At 36.7% G+C, this 25,670-nt stretch overlaps 1 protein-coding gene across 1 annotated transcript; it reads right to left on the reverse strand.

Moving 5' to 3' along the window:
* Positions 1 to 909: 909 nt before the first annotated feature.
* LOC149204283 (PHD finger protein ALFIN-LIKE 8-like) lies at positions 910 to 2,206 on the reverse strand. Its single transcript, XM_089393257.1, has 3 exons — positions 2,143 to 2,206; positions 1,812 to 1,944; positions 910 to 1,560 (listed from the first exon to the last, which is right to left on the reverse strand). Exons 2-3 carry the CDS (start codon positions 1,926 to 1,928, stop codon positions 1,312 to 1,314), a joined length of 366 nt encoding a protein of 121 aa, XP_089249383.1. The 5' UTR covers positions 1,929 to 1,944; positions 2,143 to 2,206; the 3' UTR covers positions 910 to 1,311.
* Between the last annotated feature and the right edge of the window lie 23,464 nt (positions 2,207 to 25,670).

Genomic DNA, 25,670 nt, shown 5'->3' on the forward strand with positions numbered 1-25,670 from the left:
ACATTTACAGGCACAAATGATATCAACTTCCCAACCAATATTACGTGGAGGATTATTTGCAAACTTGAAGTTATCTTTGTATGTTCCATCAAAAAAACTTGCCACAGTAGCAACCAGTTCTGTGAACACTTCTTTTTTCTAAGCAACTTTACCTCTGACCCTTATGGAAAAGAGGTTAAATGAACATCTTCAAATGTTCCAAACTTTCCATTCAAGACCATAATCAATTCAGCTGATGCAAAAACATACATTGAAAATTACCAAAAATCCTTGGACAATTAAAGAAGGTATAGAGGTCGGGGGTAGGGGGGAAGGTGGGTAGAACAATGGATATCTTTAGCTATAACAAGTTAGGGTTTATTCATTAAACTCAGAAAATTCAACTTCACAACCATGATTTTATGATGGCTTCGAAATCACTAAAACAACATGGTACAATCTCCTAGGTGCAAAAGGCAAAGCCATCATTATGCTTCGACAAAACAAGCAGTGAATGATCAATGTGAAGCTATTTTATCATCCTGGGTATCGTTTCCTTTGGGGATGGTTTTTCCCTCCTATGGTTTGTTAGCCAGAGTAAAATCACATCCATGCATGCAAAAGTATATACATATAAATACATATCGAAGTCTCTGCTACTGTATAGAGGCAGAAAAAGAGATGCAACAAAAGGTAGATTGTTTAAATTACCAATGGAATAATTATAAACTAAACCAGCACAATACCAAATAGTGGATGTTATAATATCGTAAAACAATATTCAAAACAAATATCGCACAAGACTCAACTCTTTAAATAGAAAGTTTCCAATGGCTCAGGTATATAGAGATCTAAAACTTGGAATATTTAAGCCTCGAGTCTTACAAGAAAATCAAACAACTAGCCAACCCAATATTCCTACAGATAAGATAAGATAAAATAATTATATTTATGTCCAACTAATGACCACAAAGTAGGTCAAAGGGACTGTTGAGTACAATATGTCCATACAAAGTGGGAGAACAAACGGTCTCCCAAAAAAAGATACAATGCATGAAGTAAATCAACATCTGGCCCTAGCGGAGAAGATCCAGGAGCTAATAGGTCTGAGGATCAGAACCATCTCTCCTAACATCCGAGGCTGAATGAAAAACACTGACCACCTCCAATAGGTCTCAGCCTGCGATAGCCTGGAGCTTAATTGGAAGCCTTCTGAGTGCAAGTAACAAACCAAAAGGGTTGCAGACACTTCTGCATCCGAAACCACTAGGTAGAAACATTAGAGATAGTCATCACCTGTTAATTTGAATTAAAGATCCCCTCGGCCATCCATTAAATTCGGGGCCTTTTGTTGCTGCAAGATGGACATTTATAATGCTTAATGTGTTCGGCTATCGCAGGAGTAATCTTAAGACACTTGCCATGGAACCATTTCTTACACGTATCACAACAGATCCAAAACTCATCAGAGGCATAATTCTCACCACAAGCTCCACAAAGTGTGTCTTCATCCAACGTATTATCCTCACCTTTAGGTGGTGGTAACTTTGATAGCTTTGCTTGACATGTAGGTGCCCGTGCCTGAACAAAAAAATGTTGTTTTTGCTTGAATAAGCAACTCATGAAAAAGATTGAACATAAATTATAAATCACCAGCAAAAGAACAAGAAAGCATATAGTACCATTCACATCTCAAGGATAACAAAATCTAAATTGTACAATTTATCTTCATTCTTGGCAGCCTGCTCAGAAATTTACTGTTACGTGTTTTATTTATTTTTTGTTTAAAAAAGAGCAAAACAGGGCAACTCCGTGATCAACAAATTCCTCACCTTTATGCCAGACTTGTTCTTGCTGCTACTGTTGTTGGTTACAGTAGTTTTTTCTTTTGATTGCTTTTTTGCAGCTCCAGTAACAACCTCAAAAATAGTTGGAAGTTCATTGATCATGATAAAAAGTCTTTTCCTGCCATTAACTAATTTTAGTCAGCTCAAAGCGAAAAACAAATGGTAAGAAATAAAATGAAGAAAAGTTACTTCTTTACAGAACTCAACAGATAAAACAAATCTCTCAAGCTCGATTGATACAACAAACGATACATAAAAACTACATCTAATATGACTAGTGCTTGAAATAAAATCTAAATAACATATGTTACAGTACCTATATCTACTGTTTCCAGCTTGGAAGAAACACCAATGCCATGCTTAACAACAAAAAAAAAGAGAGTTTAAATGTTATGTTTTGTCATTGTGTGGTACGTTCACACTAGAACGCAGTTCACAGGGTGTGTCCACATTATTAAGTGGAAGAGTACCATAGAGAAAAGACGCTTGGAATATAGGGATGCCCTTAGAAGGATTTTCCAAGGGAAACCTAGACCAAGTTTACATGCTCATCCAAAAGCTGGTGGCCTTCGTCAGTGGCGATTAGAAGGAGTTTCCAAGGGAAACCTAGACCAAGTTTACATGCTCATCCAAAAGCAGTGCACAGGGTGTGTCCACATTAGTAAGTGGAAGAGTACCACAGAGAAAAGACGCTTGGAATATAGGGATTCCCTTAGAAGGAGTTTCCAAGGGAAACCTAGACCAAGTTTACATGCTCATCTAAAAGCTAGTGGCCTTCGTCTAATATGACAAGTGCTTGAAATAAAATCTAAATAACATATGTTACATTAGCTATATCCATTGTTTCCAGCTTGGAAGAAACACCAATGCCATGCTTAACAGCAAAAAAAAAGAGAGTTTAAATGCTCTGTTTTGTCATTGTGTGGTATGTTCACACTAGAAAGCAGTGCACAGGGTGTGTCCACATTAGTAAGTGGAAGACTACCATAGAGAAAGGGCACTTGGAATATAGGGATGTCCTTAGAAGGCATTTCCAAGGGAAGCCTAGACCAAGTTCACACACTCATCTAAAAGCTGGTGGCCTTTGTCAATGGCGATTAGAGATGATCTTACAACCATGGTCTTCATGTAATTGGTCGTGTCCTCATGTGGTCGGTGAAATTAACCTTATCTCTTGGGTGGAGGTTGTTGGAGATTCTATCCATTCATTGGCCTATATATCGTGGCCACATACTTATGGAGTAACTATATCACCACTTGGAGTAGGGTGGAGGAGAAGCATAAAAGGATGCCTTGGCGGTTCGGAAAGATATCAGGAATGGAGTTTTGGTTTCTTGCAGCTAGTTGATAAGAGACTAGGTTGGTCCGAGTTGGTGAGCTTACCTTCTTAGGAAAGTTGTTCTTGTGTGGTTGGAGATTGTAAGATCCCAAAATGATAAAATTGTAATAAATATAGCACACTTAGTGTTCTAAAAGAAATAAATTTTTGACAGAGATAAGAACACAAATGGGATCTAGAAATGTAGCCTTATTTATATTAATAGCTGAAAACAAGATACATGCCCACGAGTACTCATAAAATCAACTCACTTCTGGCAAGTTTGACTCATGGATAGAGATTCAGACTCAGGATGGATTTAATTTGGCTTGACAGCAAGGCCATGTATGGTTTGGCTTGGGAGTAGACTCAGTGATGTTTTTCACCTATTAAGAAAATCTGAAAAAAAGAACTTTTTATGTCAATATAAGAAGTAATCTCAAAATTATATACAATTGCTCACCAACTTTACATGAGTGTGTATCAAAATTTAATGCTTATATTTCATGTACAAATTGACTAAACATGTCAAACACAATAACTTCAAGAAGTACGAACATAAAATAGCCCCTAGATGGGAAGATTACATTATCCTTTACTATTGGCCTTCACACATTTGAATGTTCAAGCATTGGTTGCAAATTCAATTGACACTTTTAACATTTCCAGTTACATTTCTACGTTTCCATTCCCCTACATTTTTTGGTAGCTTTTGCCAACATTTCACTCCAGTTGAACCTTTAGCTTTTGGCCAAATCCCATGCACTCTTTGCACATAGTAGAGAAAGTGAAAATACATGCATGGTATGAACATATGTGTGTGCATGCATCTATCAGAGTGTGTGTGTGAGAGAGAGAGATCCAGAAAACAAATCAGGCAAGACATGAGTTAAAGTATTACTAAACATATTTCACAATCAATAGAGGTACAACAATCAGGATATGAGAATATAAACAAGTTTGTTACATGCCTGGGTGTCTAGAAATGTGCAAGCTGCCTCCAAAGCAACCTCCAGTGCCCTGAATTCAAAGGGAAAATCATCTGCAGATGAACCACTGTAAAGTTTAGCATCACTAATTGATTTTTGTTGGCTAGACTGTGCGCTACCAGACATGGCATCATCCCTCAGTTCTTGTCTACTTGACACTAGTGGAAATCTTGAGCTTCCTTGTTCTCTAGAATGCCACATAATGTTAACCATGTCATTTCTAACATTTAGATGCCTCTGTAGTTCTGCCACATACTGTAGAATATAGCTTTCCAATGAATTTAACAGCAGTACTTCATCAGCTGTGATTATACACCTTATCTATTCTAGATTCACAACAATTGCTCTCTCTCATCCCAGAATAGTGGAAGGATATACAAATAATGGATCCAAAAGATGGAGATCCCTAGCCGGCAAGTCACAATGCTTCATTATTGTTAATTTATCTACCTCCAAAACTTGAGAACTCCGATTTTTATCTATTCTTATCCATGACCAAATCCCCTTCCCTCTCTTTTTAACTCCCAAAAGGTCTAGTCCTTGAAACAGAGGCCTGCCAGGCATGGTTGATCAACAAGGAGCTTCACGTGCCACAGAAACAGAAGGCCAAGGAGGAAGAAAGGGCTATTTCAAATCTGCTATATAATACTGCTTTTCAGGTTTTGAGAATTTGTTTTCATGGGATCAAAGTCTCCAAATCTGTATCTATAGTTATTGATAAGTGATATGTGCCTCTAAAAAATATATTTCCTTCTAACATTTTATATTTATTTTGAAATAAAGTCTTCGCAAACGCAAATTACAAAAGCATCTAAAGATCATTGCCTTACATTGCTATAGGTGAACCTTGCACTCAACGTTCCAACTCTACTAGCTCATAACTACAAGACTCCTTGAACATAGATAAAGACAATTGACCAACGCCATTTTACCAAATCAAAAGATCACAACCATTTCCAAAATGTGTCCTCATTTCACGAAAGTATATGTAGATTGACTTTGGGAAACAAATAAAAATATTCGAATCTTGAACTCTAAACAAGTAAATGTCCAAAGTGAACCTCGAGTTGGTTCCCAAATGTTGTGAGCTTGAAGTGTAATGCTTGAAAGGTGGTGTCCCTTGATATTCGAAATAGAATTCACAGTCATCTCAAAGAAAAATTTCACAAAATTTTATCCTAAATTCCCAATTTCAACTTTCAACCCCTGCTTGCATTCACGCAAGTAAAAGATCAACACACTCATTGAACTAGATATTCAGAATAGAATTCAAATTTATCTTAAAGAAAAACGGGAAAAATGTATTTTACTATTGAATCCCAGTTTCAACCCCCTCATGCATTCAAACAAACAAAGCATCAACCCATTCAACAAACAAAAGCTTTTTTGGATTGCAAGTTTCTGTGGAGTGGTTTTTGAGAGATTGAATTCGGATAATCCACAGTGTTCATCTTTTTTGTCGACGTTTCGAGTCTAGAGCAAGACTCATCATCAGGACTTGATATGCTGAGAAGAGAAAGGAAAAGGGTTTTGAGATAAATACGGTGAATGATGCTAGTTTGGGATGCTGAGCCGACTGCTTGATTGATACTTGCCTAACTGATATTTTATTATTTAATTATTTTGATTTTATTTAATAATGTGAATGCTTTAACCTAGTTTAATGCTGCACCAATGTTATTATTTTTACTGCGCTAAGAATCTAAGGACTATAATGCTAAGATATTACGAATGGCTTTAATTAACAAATTTTATTATTGATTTGAATTTAGTTTTATATTGAATCATTATTTTAGTTATATGATTGATAATTTGCTTTAGTTATAATTTTCTTAAATAATTTAGTTTTATATTGTTTATCATCTTAGTAACATATTTCTCTTAATTAACTAAGTTATTTAACATGATTTTAAGTTGTTTTATAAACTAAGTTACCTATTGTATAGTTCTCTTAGCTTTTGTTTTAACTAGGTTTTATATTGTATAAAGTTTCAAGGAATGTAATATTAAGATGTTATGAATAGCTTTAATTAACTAATTTTTATTATTGATTGAACATGTAATATTGAGATGTTATGAATAGCTTTAATTAACTAATTTTTAATATTGATTTGAACTTGGTTTTATATTGAATGGTTAATTTAGTTCTATAATCGATAATTAGCTTAGTTGTAATTTGCTTAAATAATTTAGTTTTATATTGTTTAACAACTTAGTAACATATTTCTTAATTAACTAAGATAATTATCTTGGTTTCAAGCTGATTTATAAACTAAGTTACCTATTATAAAAGAGAGCCTATTATCAATTCCCAATTTCAACCCCCTTTTGCTTTCACAAAAATAAAGCATTAACCAATTTAAACTAACAAAGGCTCCCTTATGCACACTAGTTGTGGGTCAAATAAAATATCCTCTTCCTGAAGTTTGTTTATCCATTGAGAGATTACTATGTAATTTTCCATTATGTGTTCAAATCTGGACAATTAATTTCCCTCTGGATTTCCACGTGCTCTGTTAAATTTGACTTGCAGCAAAAATCTTAAGGGATAAACAATTAAATCCCCTGTGTTGATTTTCCAGGGGGAATCTTAAGGCATGAAATATTTTCTACTAACACAAAACAGACTGTTAATCCGTTTGAGGTAGCATATAAAGTACTAATACCAAATCAAACATTCTGATAGACATAGTAAAATCAACAGAATTACTAGAAAGTGGGTAAACCTTTTTAAAAACATCTGGACAATTCACAGTTATAATTTTAAGAAATTAAAGAGACTATTTGATTCTCCCCGTTGCTTCGTCATCTTGAAGCTTTATAATTTTGAACAAAATTACTGCATAATTTCTTTGTAAATCACAAATCTTAAATGACTCGAACAGGATGCTCTACATAGGACATTTATTCTGTGATTTTCATTGCAAATTCTCATTATTTTAACGATTACTTACTATATAGACCTCACTGTTGCAACCTAAATGACTCAAAGTTCAAACAATAATTGAATTCAACACGCACAACTGTGTAAATATGCATAAGTCGCACAACAATCCGCTATCCATAAAGGTGAATTTGCACGACATGGAAACGGTTGTTGTTTCAATTTTCGACCAAATTCAACTGACAATGAAGTCATGTTTTTTACTTTACCAAAACCATTGTAAGAAAAAGCATTACGACCGCCCTAAAAACAATCCATAATTATCTCTGAGAGGAACAAACCCCCGCCCATGAAAATATCTGTAAGCTAAAAGGAATAAAAAAATAGCAGAAAGGAGAAAGAGGAAGGAATATAAATTATGTGATAAATCTTACCCACATACAACAATCCCAGCTTGCTCCAAAGTTGATCTTCAGAATAAATAAAAGAACCTACGAAGATTCATCTATGGAAGAATCGACGAGTAGGAAGAGAAACTAGGGCTCCAAGATTTGAGTTGCGAAGGGGATGGATGTAGGTTAATGTAATGGCTTCTCTCTTGACCATTTCAGAACCACAACATTTTGGAATAGCAAATATCAAGATGTGGAAGAAAAGAATATGTTTTAACTTCAAGATTGGCACCCTAACCCCACCCAACCATGCAACAATAAATCGAGCATGAACACACAACCTCCATACATAAGCAAGAGGATTACAAAAATAGAAATGCAAGCCAAACCTGTTGTTTGTGTAGGCATACACTAGGCCAGTGAAGAACCATAAAATCCAAAATAAGAGGTAGCTCTCCTGACCTTCCGAATCTTCAAAAGAGTCTTCCACCTACTCTCCTCAATTTTTGGTGCTAGTTTGAGAAAAAATGCACCTATCTCTCCCAAAGGAGAACAAAAATAAACTTGAATATTGTGCAAACCAGGAAATCTACCATTGCAACCAAATATGACTTGCAAACCAGGAAATCGGGGCCATTGCAATCAGATCCACCCTCCAAATTGGAAATAGGGGCCATTGCAAGCAGATCTAATCTCCAAACTGGAAATCGAGGTTATTGCAATTAAATCCAACTTGGAAATGAGGCGAATCGGTTTTTTGGACTATTTATCCACCTTATTTTTTAGGGATAAAATATAATAACTATTTATTTTTTAAATAAAGTTTTGGCTAACTATAGAAAATGTGTGTAATATAAAAAATTCGCCCTTCCAAAAGATAAAACCCCTTAAATTTTTCCTTTGGGCTAAGATTCGCCCCTAAAATTTTCTATGACACTCAAAGGCTGACTACTAGAACTACGCAAAGCACATTCTAGACTATCAGTGAGTTGAATGACTATTGAAACTATGCACAACATAGTCCAGCTTGGCCTGTTGAGGACTAGAACTATGCAATGCACAGTTTAGTCAACATGATTGCAACTCAGGAAAATTGCATTGCGCAATTCTAGGGGCCAACTAAGGCAATGCCTCTCAAAATTGCGTAGAGCACACCCTAGGAGGCTAGTGTGAGACAAGCTTTGTGAAATTTCTAGGAGCAAATCATGGCCTTCCATCCCAAAAATGCTCAATGCAAGTGGGGCAAGGCGAGGTATGGACCAAGGCAGCTCAGACCTGCCAACGGACGATTGAAAGCAGTAAGGATTGAATGCATGTGTGAATTTAGGTGTAGACATGAGTGAATGAACATGAATGGAATCATCGAGTGAAGGATTTAGTAAAACAGGAAAAACAACTCAATGTGTGAAGCAAGTCGCTGCAATGGTGATCATTAGTGCAGAAACAGTGTCATGCAAGCGACAACAAGGAGATGTAATCGAAAACTTGAAATAGTGCTTCTACAGGCTAACATGCATTAAAAAAAAGAATCGTTCAACAAAACCAAGCAAACAACACTCACACAAACAAAAATACAAAAAGCAACAAATGACATGAAAAGTGGACTTACCCAAAAAAAGTTGAGTTGGCTGTGCCGAAAGTTCCTAGATGCGATGGGAATGCCAAAGCTCCAATATCAAAGTGAAGAATGAGCTCTGAAGCATTGAATAAATATTTTTGGCAAGATCGAGGCTTATGACGTGCATGCAACAAATCTAGGAAAAAGTGACACTTGGCAGGAGGTTTCTAAAATGGCGTTTGCATGTAACTCCCAGCTACCAAAAATATATCCTTATAATCAAGGGATGATTTTTTCTTTTGTTGTTTTCTTTTTCGGGAAAAATATTCCCATGCATGCAAAGTAAGATTGCTTAGCCCTAGAGTGAACTAGTCATCTTGAGAGCACATGCAACAGACTGCAAGCCTCCGAATGACTTCTGTGCAGTTTCTGGGCTGAGTGGCTTTGGATGCCCCTCAAGCTCTGAGCACTTTTTGGACTTAAGCCAAGGCTGCCATCCAAAACTACACAAATTCTGAGAGCAAACCCAGTGATGGGCTGCTCTATGCAATTTTCAAGGGGAAGGCAGTTTGCTTGCTATGCACATTTCTGGAGAGTAGCGGGCTGCCTAGATACTCTACGCAATTATAGAGAGCAAGGTTGGTTTCCCTCTAGTTCTGTGAAATTCTCCAAGTGAGCACAAGAGCCAATTGAAGACTAGGTCATGGGAAGTCATCTTGCGGGTGAAAGAAAACAAGCTAGCGAACACAAGTTGATAAGCCAGAGAACTCAACTAAAAGCATAAGTACCTGGGCAGTGAAAGATATGCTGCTAAGGATGGTTGGTAGGGAGGCTCCAAAACGAAGCGAAGGAAAAATTTTGGAGGATAGTTGTAGCCTCTACAACACTGGAAACACACTGCTAGAACTGCAGCTCTCTAAATGGACCTTGTTTTGTGGAAATCAAGTCTAACTCCTCCGGAAGTATTGTTTGATTCTTTGATCATCGTGGTTTCCACACTAGCTTGAGTGAAAGATGTAGCACATGTTATTCTCTTGATCTGTCAGCACATGTTCCAAGCCATGTCAACTTAGTTTTTCAATTAGGGATGATGGGTATATTGGTGCACAAGTAATATGATTTTCAGAGTTTAAGTTTCATCTTTGATTTTGCTCCGCTACGAGTAGGCCTAAACAGTACCCCGACAGAGTCACACATGAATACAAGCATCACTCTACTACTAGTGAGACTGGTTAGTACCCTAGTGGAGTTACTTGAATCACCTCTCTATGCAAGAATCCTTTCTCTTATTTTTCCTTATTCATTGTTTTCAAAATTTTCATTTTCAAAGAACTGTGCATAGGAACTTATTAATTTCAAAGACGGAAGAGGGATCCCGACTTGTTTAGAGAAGAAGAGTTTGTTCCTTCATAGAAGTATGTTATATATACATATGACATACCTGTTTATTTTTTCCCCTCGCCTTACTCTATTTTACTAAGTTGACAAGGGTTAACTGAAAAACAACCGACTAGAGTAGGTGGTACTAGTTAGAGTGCAAGTTTTGTGTTTTCACCAAGTTTCACTTCGAATAGAACGTATTTTCGATTGGTGTACCATTGACTGAAGACAACAAGTTCTGTATAAAGAGATAAGACAAAATATAACTAAGTATTGATAGTTGTACAAGTCCTCTTGTACTTTACCTTGCTTGGCTTAAGAGTCACACACAATTTCATGTGAAACTAACCTACGGACGTAAACAAGCAAACAAAACAATAAAGCAAAGAGAATGAGAAAATGCAAAAGAAAAACAAGTATGAAAAGAAGTAAAGCAAGAAAAGAAAGAAAGAAAGAAAGAAAACATGCATGCAAGCAAACAAGACATAAAGAAAACACTAGTCCTACTCCTAAGCTAACCGTGAATGGGTCTATCCATGTGAACTGATATTTCCAATGCAGCCACCAATGCATTGGTTGACCCATGTTGGTGAAGCCATGGTTCGTGAAAATCACATTCAAGTGAACCAGGAAACATGAAATATATAACAATTAAGACCAACACACTCTAAGTTTAAACGCATCCATGGAAACGAAAAGAGTGAAAGCACACGACAAGCATTTTGTGGACTTACCATGGTGTTGTGACACACTGCGTGCAAATGATAAGAATGTGCACTCTCTTGATTGTGACGGACAAGAAAACATGAGAAAGAGAGACAACTTATGTCTTGCACGTGTGCTTTCTATGTATAATTCCTCTAATGCATGAGCAATGGGATCATGTGATTCAGGCAGAGGAAGTGAAATCTGTGTGTTGGATTGATCTTCAATGCATACAAATGAGTGATGAGGAGCCTTGGGTATTCAAAAAATTCCTAATCAGAAGTGAAACCAACCTTAGGATAGCGAGGGCCTGACATAACCACCAGCTCGGGCTGAAGTTGCTTATAAGCCTGTGGGGTTTTGACTTCATCAACATATAGATCATCATAAATAGGTAGCTTCGAAAGATCAACATCGATTGACTCAATATCGTGATCAAATATAGGAGTAAAGAGATAACGACAGCTACGATCAAAAAAATCAATTACTTCATCGGCATCCTCATGATCTGATGAATCAAACAAAGGGGTAGATGAGAAGTAAGAATGTTCACCCTCTGCGTTTCCAGAAAAAGTAGATGAAAAATCAAGTGGATTTGTAGTGAAAGATTTGTCCTCTCCACTGTCAAATCATGGACTGACATGCATCTGTGGATGAATTTACACAAGTAAAATTAGAGAGAGCAGACTCACCACAGATGTCAGGAAAAAGCAGAGGAGGCGCAGACAGAAGGAAGTCATCCTGAATCGTGGTTTCATGCTTAGATTCCCAATCACACTCATTGTAAATGACATCATAGGTTGTTTATGCAACATCAACTCCGTCGATGGCTTGATCCTCTTTCACAATAGGTGTAGAGTCCGGAATGGATGAACACAAGATAGTACAATTTGGAGGATCATCCAAACATGGATATGGAGGTGGCTGTAACAAGTGCATATGACAACCCATGGGCTTCCCACCAAAATTTGTACAGAAATTGAGAGTAGTGAGCATAGGAGGATGTAACAATTGAATAGTCTTGTGTGTATGCTCTCCCACATCACTCTGTGGGAGTGGATTTTTTTGATGAGGGGAAGGCAGACAGTCACTTGTGATAGTGACTATGTCCGCTTGTGATTGTGCAGCTCCATCACCAAAGTATGTTAAGCAGGTTTTGATGTTTTTCTTCACTTTGATATGGAGTGATTTGTGAAAGACATACTCATATATGTCCATAAGATATAGGAATTTCATTTGAATTTTCGAAGCTTCAAAATAGAGTGGACGGAAGCGCTTCTAGAAATCCATTATCGATTCATGCAGAGCCTTCCATTGTTTTAACATTTTCTTATCAAGTGCTTCATGATCAAAATGATGGAAAACAGATTCAATTAGATCACTAAACTGCTTGAATGAGTGTATGCAATTAGGAGGCAGCTTGCGACACCATAGCAATGGGTATCCATGAAGTGTATGTGAAAGAAGCATACTGACCTCTACATCATCAAAATCATCCACATTCTCCATGAATGCATGGAAGTCCTCTAAGTGCTTAGGCCAAGCCACTTTGCCTTCACCATCATACGCAAGTTCAGACAAGTGATCAAATAACTCCCTCTCGACTTCAAAGGGATGTCCGTTGGGAAAACATTGCGAAGGGTTAACTATAACAATATCCATGATAGATGTGTGCAGATTCAAAACAGGATGTGAGGACTCAGCTTGTCATCTAGCCCTCCTTCTAGCACCAAAATTTTTGACAGTATTGGACCCGACAACATGTCATGGGATCTCCTTAGTAAGAAGTACCAACTAGACCTTAGACCATTTGGAGTAGGATCCCCAACATTGGGTAGTATGGTATCACCTTGACTACGGTTGCATGCAGAGGTAAGTAATATGTACTTGTTGGAAGCAAGGGTGTGACCTTGCATCAAGTCAAGGAAGGTGCAAGAAAGGCTCTAACACACGGAAGGGAAGAAGAGTGTGCCCCTTAGAATTCTATGATAACACACAGCTTGAAAGGGAACACCCAAGCTAAAACACATCACGAGATGGAAAGTAGGATGGACGACGATCAAAAGTGATGATTTATATCAACAACACGCTTCAATAAGATTCATACAAACACATACAAAATAGTCCATACATACATGCGTAAATTATAGCTAGATACATCATTAGAGTAACCAGGATAGATGAACTACAATAACAATATATGCATGAAATGTGTTGGCTCTATTATATCAAAAGAGTGAAAGATCCAATCATACATACAAGCATGACAACCACTAGCCTTGATAGTGGAACATTATGGCCACTTCCGCGTGCTCCTCCAAAGAGATGTACTAGCTTTTCATTGTGCAGAAGCCAACGCTCGTTACAATACAGTCCAAGCTTTCTCTAAGTTATACCTATTGGAAGCTTGGCTCCCAAAAAGCATGTACATGAGTTATGAGGTTGTATACATAGAAAAGGGTGGGGTGACCCTTGAAATTCCCGTTTGTGACTCTTCAACTTACTCATGGATCTCTACATTCTACTTTTGACACTTGGGCTTTCACTTTACAAAATGTTTTCAATACAATCTACACATGTACCCATGTGAGACAAAAATGGGCTTGAGTAAGCCATAGAAGACATTACTAAGACTCGGACAAGTGTGGGAAGACTAACTCGTGGACATCCTCTTGGTGATCGATGGTAGCGAACTGATGCTAAGCTTGGTAGTCCGTTATGGTGTTCTCTTACTTTGTGGTGACATCCTTCTAAAAGTGAACTCTTTCATCCATTGCATATGGGTACACTGATTTTTCACCTCTCTCCAACTTGTCGGGTAGCATGTGCATCATGTTCTTCAGTGCAGTCGAACTAGTGACATACTAGTGCATAGTGTCTATGCTCATCTGCAAGTCTGCGCTGATGGATATGTGCATAATTTGATCGAAGTACAAGTCCAGCTCCAATCAGACTTGGTTCCTTTCTTTTGCCTCGGTCAATGTGCCAGTGGATGGGATCGCATGTGTGTGCACAATGAAATCCATGCTCCTAAACACTCGTGCATGTGAAGCCTGTAAGCTGGTGATGAGGTGTAGGAGTTCCTCATATTTTTGGATCTAAATCCAAATGTGTGCCTTAAACTCCACTACCTTTGGCTTCATCATCTTTGGCAAGTGCAACAACGTTCACTTGCACCTCATTGTCCATATCTTCATGTGATCGACAGCAGTGTTTATGCCTGACAAGATGTGTGCTCTCCTAGCATAGCGTTGCTGCCAACCATTATGATGGCAAACTGACTTATGCACAGTGACGAACCTGAAGTACAACTTCCGCATGACTATCTCGAGGAACGATACTTCATGAAGTATCGCTTTCTTCAACTCTGCTCTTCCGGATGTTGTAGCTTGAACTTCTCCCTACTTTTCCGCTTATAGCTCTTTAGCCATGCTCTCGTTCTCAGCTATCAATAATCTAACACTTGATTTGGTGGTTTAAGCATATGCCTTTGTAACGTCAGCAAATGTAGCTGGGTGTTTGCACACATCCGAGACGATCACTCATTCTTCAAACTACGCGGGAGATACATGGATATCCGGAGTGGGTAATCTTCATGACTGGACAACTCTATGTTGTGACTCGTCGAAAGATATGTTGTGCACATCTACTTACGGATTGTCCTCAAGGATTTCAGTGTCTCCTTGATTGCTTGGGACTTGCTCTACTTCTGGATCTGCTGAAGTCGGTGGAGTGACCTCTTGTTTCTTAGGCATGAGGTCAATTTCCTCATCTAACTCTAGATGGAACACATCTGTGTCCATCTGTTCCAACATCTGTTCAATCTCCTAAGGAAAGTCCTGCTCTTACGACTGGTCACCCTATTTGCTATCTTCCAGTTGTTCGAATGAATCAATAACCTATATGGGAACAATTTCATCAATGTGTGCATGTTGCGCCCCCTAATTTTCTTTTTCCTGCTACACTTCCTTTTCCCTTCTACGCAACTCTTGTTTTTCCCTTAGTTGTTTCTTCAACTCCTAAAACTCCTTTTCTTCCTCCTCCAACTTCTGCTTCTCCCTTTATCTTTGCACAATCATTTTGTCACACTGTCACCTATTTGCCTCAATCTCCAAATATTCTCTTAATACTAGTGGATCTTCTTTGAACTTGTAGCTTTTCTCCGCCTCTTTTCTTTCAACAACCTTCCTCTTTCCTTTGTCAGGAATAGGTTTGTTTCCCTCTACTGTTGTTGATATTTCTACTCTCTGAGATGTTGCTACCTTTTGTGCTGCTAACAATTCTATAGCCATTTTGACCAGTTCATTGAGCCACGAGAAATTATAGCAGTATCTCCATGGGTCTTCCTAAGGCAAATGACATGCCCCGTGGATCCAAGGATTATACACTCTCGTACAATGGTCTTCCACTAAGAGATGAGATCATATGGATTGAAACTTCTGGTGCCAAAGGTGAATCTCTTGAATTCATCCATCTCGGCCTCACCATGCTTGAGATTCTGGATCTCATACAACCCTATTTGCAAAGGAAGAATAGGCCAAGGTGCCTTCTTCCTATGCAGTCTTGCTGACAACCCTATCAAGATGTGGTATGAAACTTCTTACATGACCAATTTATCCATGGAAAACTTCGGCAAAACATGTGGAGCCTTCTCCGCACTATACATTCAGATGAAGGTGCCAAGGGGTGAAGCATGCCAATCTCCTATGTTAACCAATGCCTCCATCGATGACTATGACATGCAAGGTGGATCCTGTTCGAAGATCATCCTATACACAGGGGTGACGAGGTGCTTTGATAGTTGTATTAAAACTCCACGGAATTTTCCCTAGGAGAACAACCTACAATAGGTGTGCACAGAGGCTTTAGAAGGTGTCCATGCCCAACCAAACCCAGGTAACTACTGACGAGCACAGATTGAATCAATTATGTAAGCGGAAATGAAGAGCTTTTCCTAGTGACCCTTGGGTGGATGTCAGGCATCTATTACTTGTCCCTTTAGTTGGAGAGCCAACATGTCAGGCCAATTTAAAGGCATCCCTTCGTTTACGATTTGATCCAACACAAACACCCAACTCTACAAGAAGGCCTTTTTACTCTCCTGGATGTATAAGCAACATGTAAAGATGACCATGAGATAATAAGCCTTCTGCAGTATCCTTGTCTTGTACACTTGGTTGGGTGTCGTCGTGAACTTTGATGGCTCTTTCACCCAGATCTTCAAGATGTTTATTGAGTTTTCACTGTTGCTTGGCCTCGTGAAGGGTGCATCCATTGTGAACACCAAATGCGACAAGTGATACATCTCCTGAAATTCCTTTTCCCTAAAGGTAGCAAGTTTTTTTCCACTATCACTGCTCAGTGCCATTGTCTTTGTACCAGTATGTGAGACAATCTAATGAATCATGTCTGCGCATGGAAACGCAGTATATCTGCATGCAACTCGGTACAAGCCAGACTTGTGTATGTTGACATAGACTCTATGGTCCTTCAGGTTCTCCTAAAAGGTGCTTGAAATGATATCATTGATGTCCTACCATTTTATCTTGATCTCCTTGTCTATGAACATCTTAGTGTACTCATAAATGGGCAAGCTCATAGACACTTTCTCGACCACATCTCCAGTTGCACTCTCAATGGTGTCCTTTGATCCTTCTCTCTTGGAAGCCATTGTACATGTACTGCTGAGATATTGTTATACAACTATGATACCTGGAGATATATCAACACTCATGGAAAGAAAATTGTCAGTTGAAAACCAAAATCAATTTGAGGACTAACATGCAACACACCTAGGTGACTGACTAGAAGATTTGCGCAGTTTTCACTGGGAGGCTGGGAGACTGACTGGAAGATTTGTGCAATTTTCACTGGGAGGCTAGGAGAATGACTACCAAAACTGTGCAAAGAATAGTCCACACTTTGAGTGAGATAACTAAAAAGTCAAACTACACACAACATAGTTCAACTTGGCCTGCTAAGGATTAGAACTGCGCAATGCGCAGTTTGAGTCAGCATGACTACAATCTAGGAAAATTTCATTGTGTAATTCTGGGGGCCAACTGAGGCACTACCTCTCAGAATTGCATAGAGCACACCCTGGGAGGCCAGTGTGAGGCAAGATCTGTGCAATTTTTGGGAGCAAGGCATGAACTTCCATCCCAGAAATGCATATTGCAAGTGGTGCAAGGAAAGGTTTGGGCCAAGGTAGCTCAGACCTGCCCACAGGTGATTAAAAATTGTAAGGACTTAATGCATGTGCGAAGATGGGTGTAGACATGAGTGAATGAACATGCATGCAATCAGTGAGTGCATGATTTAGTAAAATCGGAAAAGCCACTGAGTGTGGGAAGCGAGTCACCACAACGGAAACTGTTAGTGCAGAAATAATGTCATGCATGCGACAACAAGGATAAGCAATGGGAAAATGGAAACAATTCATGTATAGGCTAACATGCATTAAAAGGAAAATAATTCTTCAACAAAACCAAGTAAACAACACTCACACATACTGAAATGCAAAAAGAGACAAAAAAACTGCAAAAGACATGAAGAGCAGACTTACCCAAAAAAAGTTGTGATCAGTGTACCGAAGGTTCCTAGATTCGATGGGAATGCTAGAGCTCAAGGATCAAAGTGAAGAATGTGCTCCGGAGTGTCAAATAAATATTTTTGACAAGATCAAAGCTTATGATGTTCATGCCACAAATCTAAGAAAAAGCGACACTTGGCGGGAGGTTTCTAAAATGGATTTTGCATGTAACCCCCAGTTGCTAAAAATAGATCCCTAAAATCAAGGGATGTTTTTTTTCTTTTTGCTTTTTCATTTTCAGAAAAAAGCTTCCCATGCATGCAAAGAAAGATTTCTTAGTCCTAAAATGAACCGGTCAACTTGGGAGCACATGAAATAGATTGCAAGGCTCTGTATGACTTCTGTACAGCTTTTGGGCTGAGTGGCTCTGGATACTCCTCAAGCTCTATGTAGTTTCTGCACTGAAGCCAAGGCTGACAACCAGAACTGCACAAATTCTGAGAGCAAGCCAGGTGATGGGTTGCGCTGCGTGATTTTCAAGGGGAAGGCAGTCTGCTTACTCTGTGCGTTTCTTGAGAGCAGCAAGCTACGTGGATACTTTGGACATTTCTGGAGGGCAAGGTTGGTTGCCCTCCTGGGAAAAACAACTTGCAGGTTATTACTCTGTCAGGAATGGATTGTGGACGAGGGAAAATAAAGCTCGTATTAATATTGCTGAGGGAATGTGAGAATTAGGAAAGAAAATTATTGAGGGGGAGTGCAGGAATTTATAAATTTGCAATGGAGCGGGACCATTAGATGAAACAACTGTTTAGGGGAGTAATTACTATGCAACAAAAATAAGTGGCAATGGGAGGAAGTGGCAAGGAGAATTTTATAACGGACAGTCGACGTGGAGCCGAGCGATAGGTGGAAAAGGGCGCGGGACCATTGACAGGAATTGGTGTAAGGGCTAAGTGTTTTTCGAAGGGGGGTATGAGTGGTAAGTGGAAAGTGAAGGGGGGGTGTGAAATAGTGGGTGAGGGACACGTAGCAGTGGGGCCCGGCGGGGAAACCACTTTTTCAGACCCCCCTCGACAAAAAAGCAAGAGATTCATCCAATGAATATGACAATGTGATTGGGAGCGCGGAGATGTGCGCCATTTAATAACCAACGATAAAATGTCTCATCAACCATATAATTTTACAATAAAGTCCATACTTTGGACAAATAATACCACATATTGGCACTTTAATGATCTGCAAGAAACTTTGATTCCACCAACTTCAATCTTCTGCCTAAATTAACCTAACTAAAACCAATTAGGGTGACTTTAGGAGGGCAAACCCTTATTTATTTTTTCAATTTAGAGTACTAAAACACCTATTCAAAATGTAAAAATAATCTAACAATTGCATTAATCCAAATTACATTGTTGGATTAATTTCTTCATCTAACTTACCTAATCTAATCTTAGCCAAGATTACACTATTTGGCTAAGTTATTGATTCTAACCTAATTGACATAAATTTAAAATTGCTTGAACATGATTAAGAAGTATGTTTCAAACAAGAAAAAGGATTGTGGCATGTTGAACAAACTGCACACAACCTTATGAATTTATTCTTCAAAAATTATTGTACTATCAGTGACACTTCAACTAGCATCACTTTCACATTTTTTCTTTTTCTGTGGGGTTCTCTTATCATCAATTTTTCTTTTTCTATTCCAATTTTTGTATATATACCCTATTTCCATTTTCTATTTTTATTTATATATCCTTTTTTTGGAAATCATTTGCAATATATAATATTATTTACAATTGGAAATACTGAAAGAAAACATTCAATCATCATTTGATCCTATGAATCATAGGACCCTTAATAGGTTGAACTAAAAAAGTCAAATTCATACATAGGTTCTGACTCTAAACTAGACTTAGACAAGGGGAAATGGATCATTGATGTGGAACCCAATGCCACCATTACCACCACCAAGGTCCAACAAAGTGAGCCTGAATATCCAGAGGAAGGTGAGTGCCTCTTCACTTAAAAATGTGGGTGAAGGGTGTTATGATATGTTTCATTTTTTATAGCGAGAGTTAAAAGAACCTCATCTCAGCAAAATCCATTAAGTTTTTCAATCTACTAAAAGCACCACAAACACAACCATATAACACCATTGTGTGGCTCCACAAAGGGTGAGAACTCCATGTCATCCAATATTGTTGCCTTCCCTACAATATCAAGCCTTTAAAAGATGAATTGTTGTGTGATGATTCTCCCCTTGAAGTTTTTGATATTTTGTTAGGAAAACCATACTTGTAGAAGTGTCATGATGTGCATGAGACTAGAACTCATAGTGTTATCATTACTTTGTCCATACATCTTTATAGGATAACAAAGGTAGCCTCACCTACTACCATTTCTTTAATCTCTGCTAAGAAATGTAGTAAAGTCATCTCCCAAACTGGGAAATTTGTCTTCTTCCTAATTCACTCTCAATGTAGGGAGAAGATTGTGGCCGCATCTATGGCCTCCACACAGGGCTCCTTCATGAAGTAGAGGCAAGTGGATAAGGTTGTGGAAGAATACCAACACATCTTCTCCTCACCCACAGAGGTACATTTGCACTATCAGGTCAAACATTCAATTATTCTAACCCTCAGTCCACCTTTAGAAAATGGGTCAATATGCCACCCCTCTCTTAAAAAAACTGAGGAAATTAAGTTGTAGATCCAAGCTCTACTACAAAAAGGGCACATACGACCAATTTCCTCACTTTATCGAAGTCAATTGTACTCATGTAGAAGAAGGATGAGATCATGAGATTCTGCATTAATTATCAAGCATTGAAAAAAATCACGGTAAGGAAAAATTACCTCATTCCCTCGATTGAAGACCTTCTTGACCAACTCAAGGGGGCCAAGTACTTCAGTAAGATTGATTTGAAGTCTAGGTATCACCAAGTCCCAATAGAACCAACTGGTGTGTGGAAGACTACCTTTACTTCTAAGGAGACTCTGTTTGAATGGTTGATAATGCCTTTTAGTTTGATGAATTCCCCAGCAAAATTCATGAGGATGATGAAGGGCATTTTCTATCCTTTCACCATATATTTCGGGGCATGGAAAATTTTAGGGGTGAATTTTCGCCCTTGGGCTAAATTAAGGGGTTTTATATTTTTATTGGGCGAATATTTTGTATCATAGTACATTGTTACAAATCAGCTCAAATTTATTTTATAAAAAAGTTAGGTATGGCGGTTAGCCCACCTTATTTTAAGGGAGAGGGTAAAAAAATTAAATTTAGCCCTTGAAATTAGGAGTTACAATCTTCCATTCACCCTCATTTTCAAGAAAATGTATTTATGATAGTTATAAATAAGAATATAAATACAGTGGAAGTATGGTAAATAAATAAAAGCTCTTTTTATACTTACTCCAAAGGTATGGTAAATAAATAAAACATTTTTTATATTTACTCCATATGTCACCTTATATTTATGAAAACGAAAGCGTGTAAATAAATAAAAATATAAATAAACTATAGGTATGGCAAATAAATAAAACCTATTTCTATATTTAGTCCATAGCCCTCTTTCTATTTAAGAAGGCTCAAAAAAGAGGTTTTATTTACTTGAATCCTATGGGCCAAATACCATATTTATAAGAGGTATGGTAAATTAATAAAAATATAAATAAACGAGAGGTATGGTAAATAAATAAAACATTTTTTATATTTACTCCATAAGCCACCTTATATTTACGAACACTCAAAAAATGCGTTATATTTAGGTGAAGCCTATGGGCCAAATTATTATTAATACCATGCAAAAAAACATTATTAACCGTAATATTAGTATTAATAAAAATAAATATGGCACATGGTATTGACGCATGGTATTCACATGGAATGTAGCCTATTTAAAGGGGGAATTAAACTAGCATAGATTCATCTTTACTCTGGATCAAATATTGTGATATGCAAACTAACATACAGCGAAAAAATATTTGATCCCTCTTGGGGCTTGGTAGATCAAGAGTAAAAATGGATCTTGTAATTTAATGTCACTTAAACATTTTAACTTGGTTAAGATAAAAGAAAATAAAAATAAAAAATAAAAAAAAATCAATTATTAATTTTATTTATTTTTATAAATTACTAATAGTAGTTTTTAAGCTCCAGGTTTATGATAACCGATGGTAATACCACGGTATTCATGTGAGTATAGACCATTTAAAGGGGAAATTCTATCATCTTAGATTCATCTTAATTCCGGGTCTACCAAGTGCTGGGAGCGATAAATAGATTTCATCCCTCTAAGAATGGTAGATGTGGAGTTAAGATGGATATAGGTTGGTTTTTATGATAATGAAGATATTAAATAGACTTAGGAAATTATATTGTAAAAAAAATCTTAAGGTGAATGGTTAAAGCTACATTTAGTCACTTCACAAAATTTAGTAAAAAATACCGATATCTCCATTAATATTGTTTTTTCTGATTTAACAAAGAAAAAATCAAAACAATGATATCTTAACTCTTTCCGCATCACCCTCACAAAAGAGAGATAGTCGCTGCCCAGATTTCCCACCAGTTTTCAAACATTCTCAATGTGATATCTTCATGAAAAAGTTAAGATACTGATCTTGGATTAGTTGTTTGAAAAATATGATGGTTTGTACAACCTTTCATTTTCTTTACTATTCTTAGTTTGTCATAATGATCTGTAGGGGTTGGGTCACTGCACCATATTGTCCTAAAAGGCGGAGATTGTGCACCAAAAAGGAAATTAATCCACATGTTACAATGCTATTAAAAATGGTATGAAGGTAGTGAATTATGCTAATAAGAAATTTAGATTGGGAGAGACGCAATTAAATTTTATTATTTAATTGAAGATTTCCAATCAAAATAATAATAAATCTACATTTATATATTTATATATTGATTGGAAGGCTTTTGACAACATTCACTTCTTTCCATTAGATCCCCTTCAGGCCTTTGGGATACCTACTACTTCATTATATTATATAGTTGGGGCTTGCTACTTGTTGGCATGTTGGGGCAAACAAACATGATGTGTTTTTTTTTATCTCGCTGTTGGAGTCTATGGAATAAGAAAGAAATTTGATAGCTTGGCAAAAGTGGTAGCTTGAAAAAAGTGGTAGAGAAAACATTAATCTCAACTACCATGACAAACATGGCCACTAAAACTTGCACCATTGTTTGTAGGAAGTGAAAATTATGTTTTTTTTTTTCCAAACATGTATGTTAGTATATTACAGTTTAATGAATATGTTTTATTATTATCATATATGGTTTTATACTTTCACAAAACATTTGCCAAGACTTCACAATGTTTTATTATTCAGTGAAAGATTTTCCAAGATCTTACAAGATCTTATAATTTAGTGAAAGATTCACCATGACTTTACAAGATAATATAATCTGGTGAGAGATTCGCCAAAAAAATACATATATACATATTATATTAGTGATAAAATCACCTCCCATTTTTCCTATGTATCATGGGGATTCACCCATTTATTATACATATAAATTTATGGTGGTTCTTAAAATTTTCCCTGTTTCGGGGTTTCATATCTGGATGATATCATCATCTTTAGCAAGATTTTGGAAGAGCATTTGCAATAGATTCAATAGGTCCTTCACACCCTCTAGTAGCGCAAGCTATGTGCTAACTTGGAAAAATGTTTCTTCGACATGGAGTAAAAGGTCTAATATCTAAGTTACATTATTGATCAGCAAGATGTGCTTGTGGATCTAGTGAAGATCCAACTCATTCAAGATTGGCGCACACCGACAACTCTGATAGATCTTTGTAGTTTCTTGGGCCTCATTAATGTTTACAAAAGATTCATCTTAGGGTTGTTTTATATCACTTGGCTCTTAATTCAAGTTACCAAGGGTAGAGAAAAAGAGATTTTTGTTGGTTGAGTCAGAATAGAAAGTAATTGAATTGATGAACACTATAGTTGTCTTAAGAATACAATGAAGTTTGTTGAAGAAATTGAAAAAATGATTCTATATGAGATAAAGAATCTGAACATGTTGTAGAAGAGTGAATCCTACTATAAAGATACACATGAAAATAATGAAATTGAAACCAAATTTGTAGAAGCAACAACATGTGAGAATAACCTAGTAGTGAATGTTGAATTTGCAGTAGTTGGTCTACAGGTAGATGTAGAAAAGAACTAAAATAGAGAAAAAAAGGAAATATTGGAGAAGGATACCAAAGTAAAGTTGAATTTGAAGAAGAAGAAAAAGTTTGTAAAATCTAAAATTTGGAGAAGAGCTTATATAACATAAACCTAAGAACAACGTGTACCAACCCGCAGACTTAAATCAAATTTTTGAATTGATCTAAGTATTGTAAGTCTCACTAAGACTTAGACAGCAAGTAGTAGTGGTCATAATTAAGGGGGAGTGTTGGGGATAATTACTCCCATTTTTTCCTAGAGAGTTCATAGTTTAAATCAAATTCTTGAATTGATCTAAGTATTGTGAGTCTCGCTAAGACTTATACTAGCAAGTAGTAAGGGTCATAATTAAGGGGGAGTGTTTGGAGATAATTACTCCCATTTATTCCTAGAGATTTCATAGTTTATGGTAGTTTAAGTTGAGTCTAAATTTAGGAACAATTAGTCATGCATGTGCGAGATAATATTAGAAAATATATTGTTTGTAGTTTTGAGTTTATTTTATTATGTAGCTTCAAGCAATTAACCAATTCTATTTATAGAATAGAGATCTATTTTGTTATTCTTTTGTTTTTTCCTCTATCTATCAGATATCATAATTTTATGAAACAAATAATTTTCACCTAAGATTAATTATTTTATAATTTTCCCACATCATAAATCAATTTCCATAAATAAATTATCAATTTATTTGAAAAACATACTCTAATAAAAAATAACATTAGCAACCTCAACCATTCTTACCATAAATCTTAAGGTGAATAAATCCATATCATACAATTTTATCAAATAGACATTTTCTACCATTAAAAATCATGAATTTATCTTCGAATGATCTTTTTTGAATGATCTTGGTCCATTGGCCATTTCTTAAATGATATATATGTGACTCAATTATCCTAGTACTTGATGGAAGTACTAGTGACTCATGTTTTGTTTCACCCTAATTTTAATACCGGTAAAAGAAGTCATGGTATGTCTTTTTCCTTAATTATCTATTTATACTTAGTTTTGGTGCAATTCCCCATTTAGAGAAGTTATCTGTAGCCTGAGGGCTACAAATGATTGGGAGAAGAATTGGCTCTTTTTCTAATTGAACCTCTCGAAGTCCCAATTTGTGTTAAATCTGAATGGTAAAAAACCCATTACATTAGATAAGAGATTTCCAATCCGAATTCTATTTATTGCATGTACATGATGATTCCGAGATGAAGTTGAAATTTGGATTTGCATCGATTTCATGCATGATGAGACAGAGTTGAAAGTAGATATTGGTCTTCCTGCTAGCATATTTTCCATTTTGTACGATTCATATCTATCAGTCAATTTAGATTGACTTAGATGTTTTCATTTGCAAAGGAAAAGGCCAAGCGAGAACTAATATAGCACTTGAAATTGGCAGTTCTTGGGTCCAAACATAGATATATAATCTTAAGGTAAGGTTGCTTAACTTCTCAGATTAATTGCCTTTTTGTTGCTGGGATTTATTTTAAAACCTAAAAATAATCATAATCTTTACTAACAATAGGATTAGCGTAATTATGGTGGCTGAAACTATATCATAAATTTCAATATATATATCTCACAATTTTTTTTAAGTACAGCTATCGACAGCTATGGTTGATTCAACAGAAATAGATAGTGGAACCTTCACCATATTATAAAGTATTTTTCTCTCTTTGTTTACACATGTACTTGACAACAATGCAGTTGATGTCATAAAGGTTGTTGAATTGATTCCTCTCTATTTTTATCCCTAGTACCATTTCTATGTGTTTTGCACTTTCTACCCAAAGACAGACCTTTGTGATATGTAAAATTCTTATCTCCGTTAAAGCATATGAATATCTACACGAAATATATCACTATTTATCAAA

Source organism: Pinus tabuliformis, chromosome 1_2, assembly GCF_031772625.1.
Source record: "Pinus tabuliformis cultivar Carrire ecotype Pingquan chromosome 1_2, CPIR1, whole genome shotgun sequence".
Taxonomy (NCBI): Eukaryota; Viridiplantae; Streptophyta; class Pinopsida; order Pinales; family Pinaceae; genus Pinus; species Pinus tabuliformis.

Bases quoted from the DNA above. Each gene is read 5' to 3' on its own strand.
- LOC149204283 (XM_089393257.1), bottom strand. From the start codon at position 1,928: ATGATCAATGAACTTCCAACTATTTTTGAGGTTGTTACTGGAGCTGCA. The intron at 1,561-1,811 runs GTGAGGAATTTG...TTTTTTGTTCAG, and splicing joins AGAACAAGTCTGGCATAAAG to GCACGGGCACCTACATGTCA.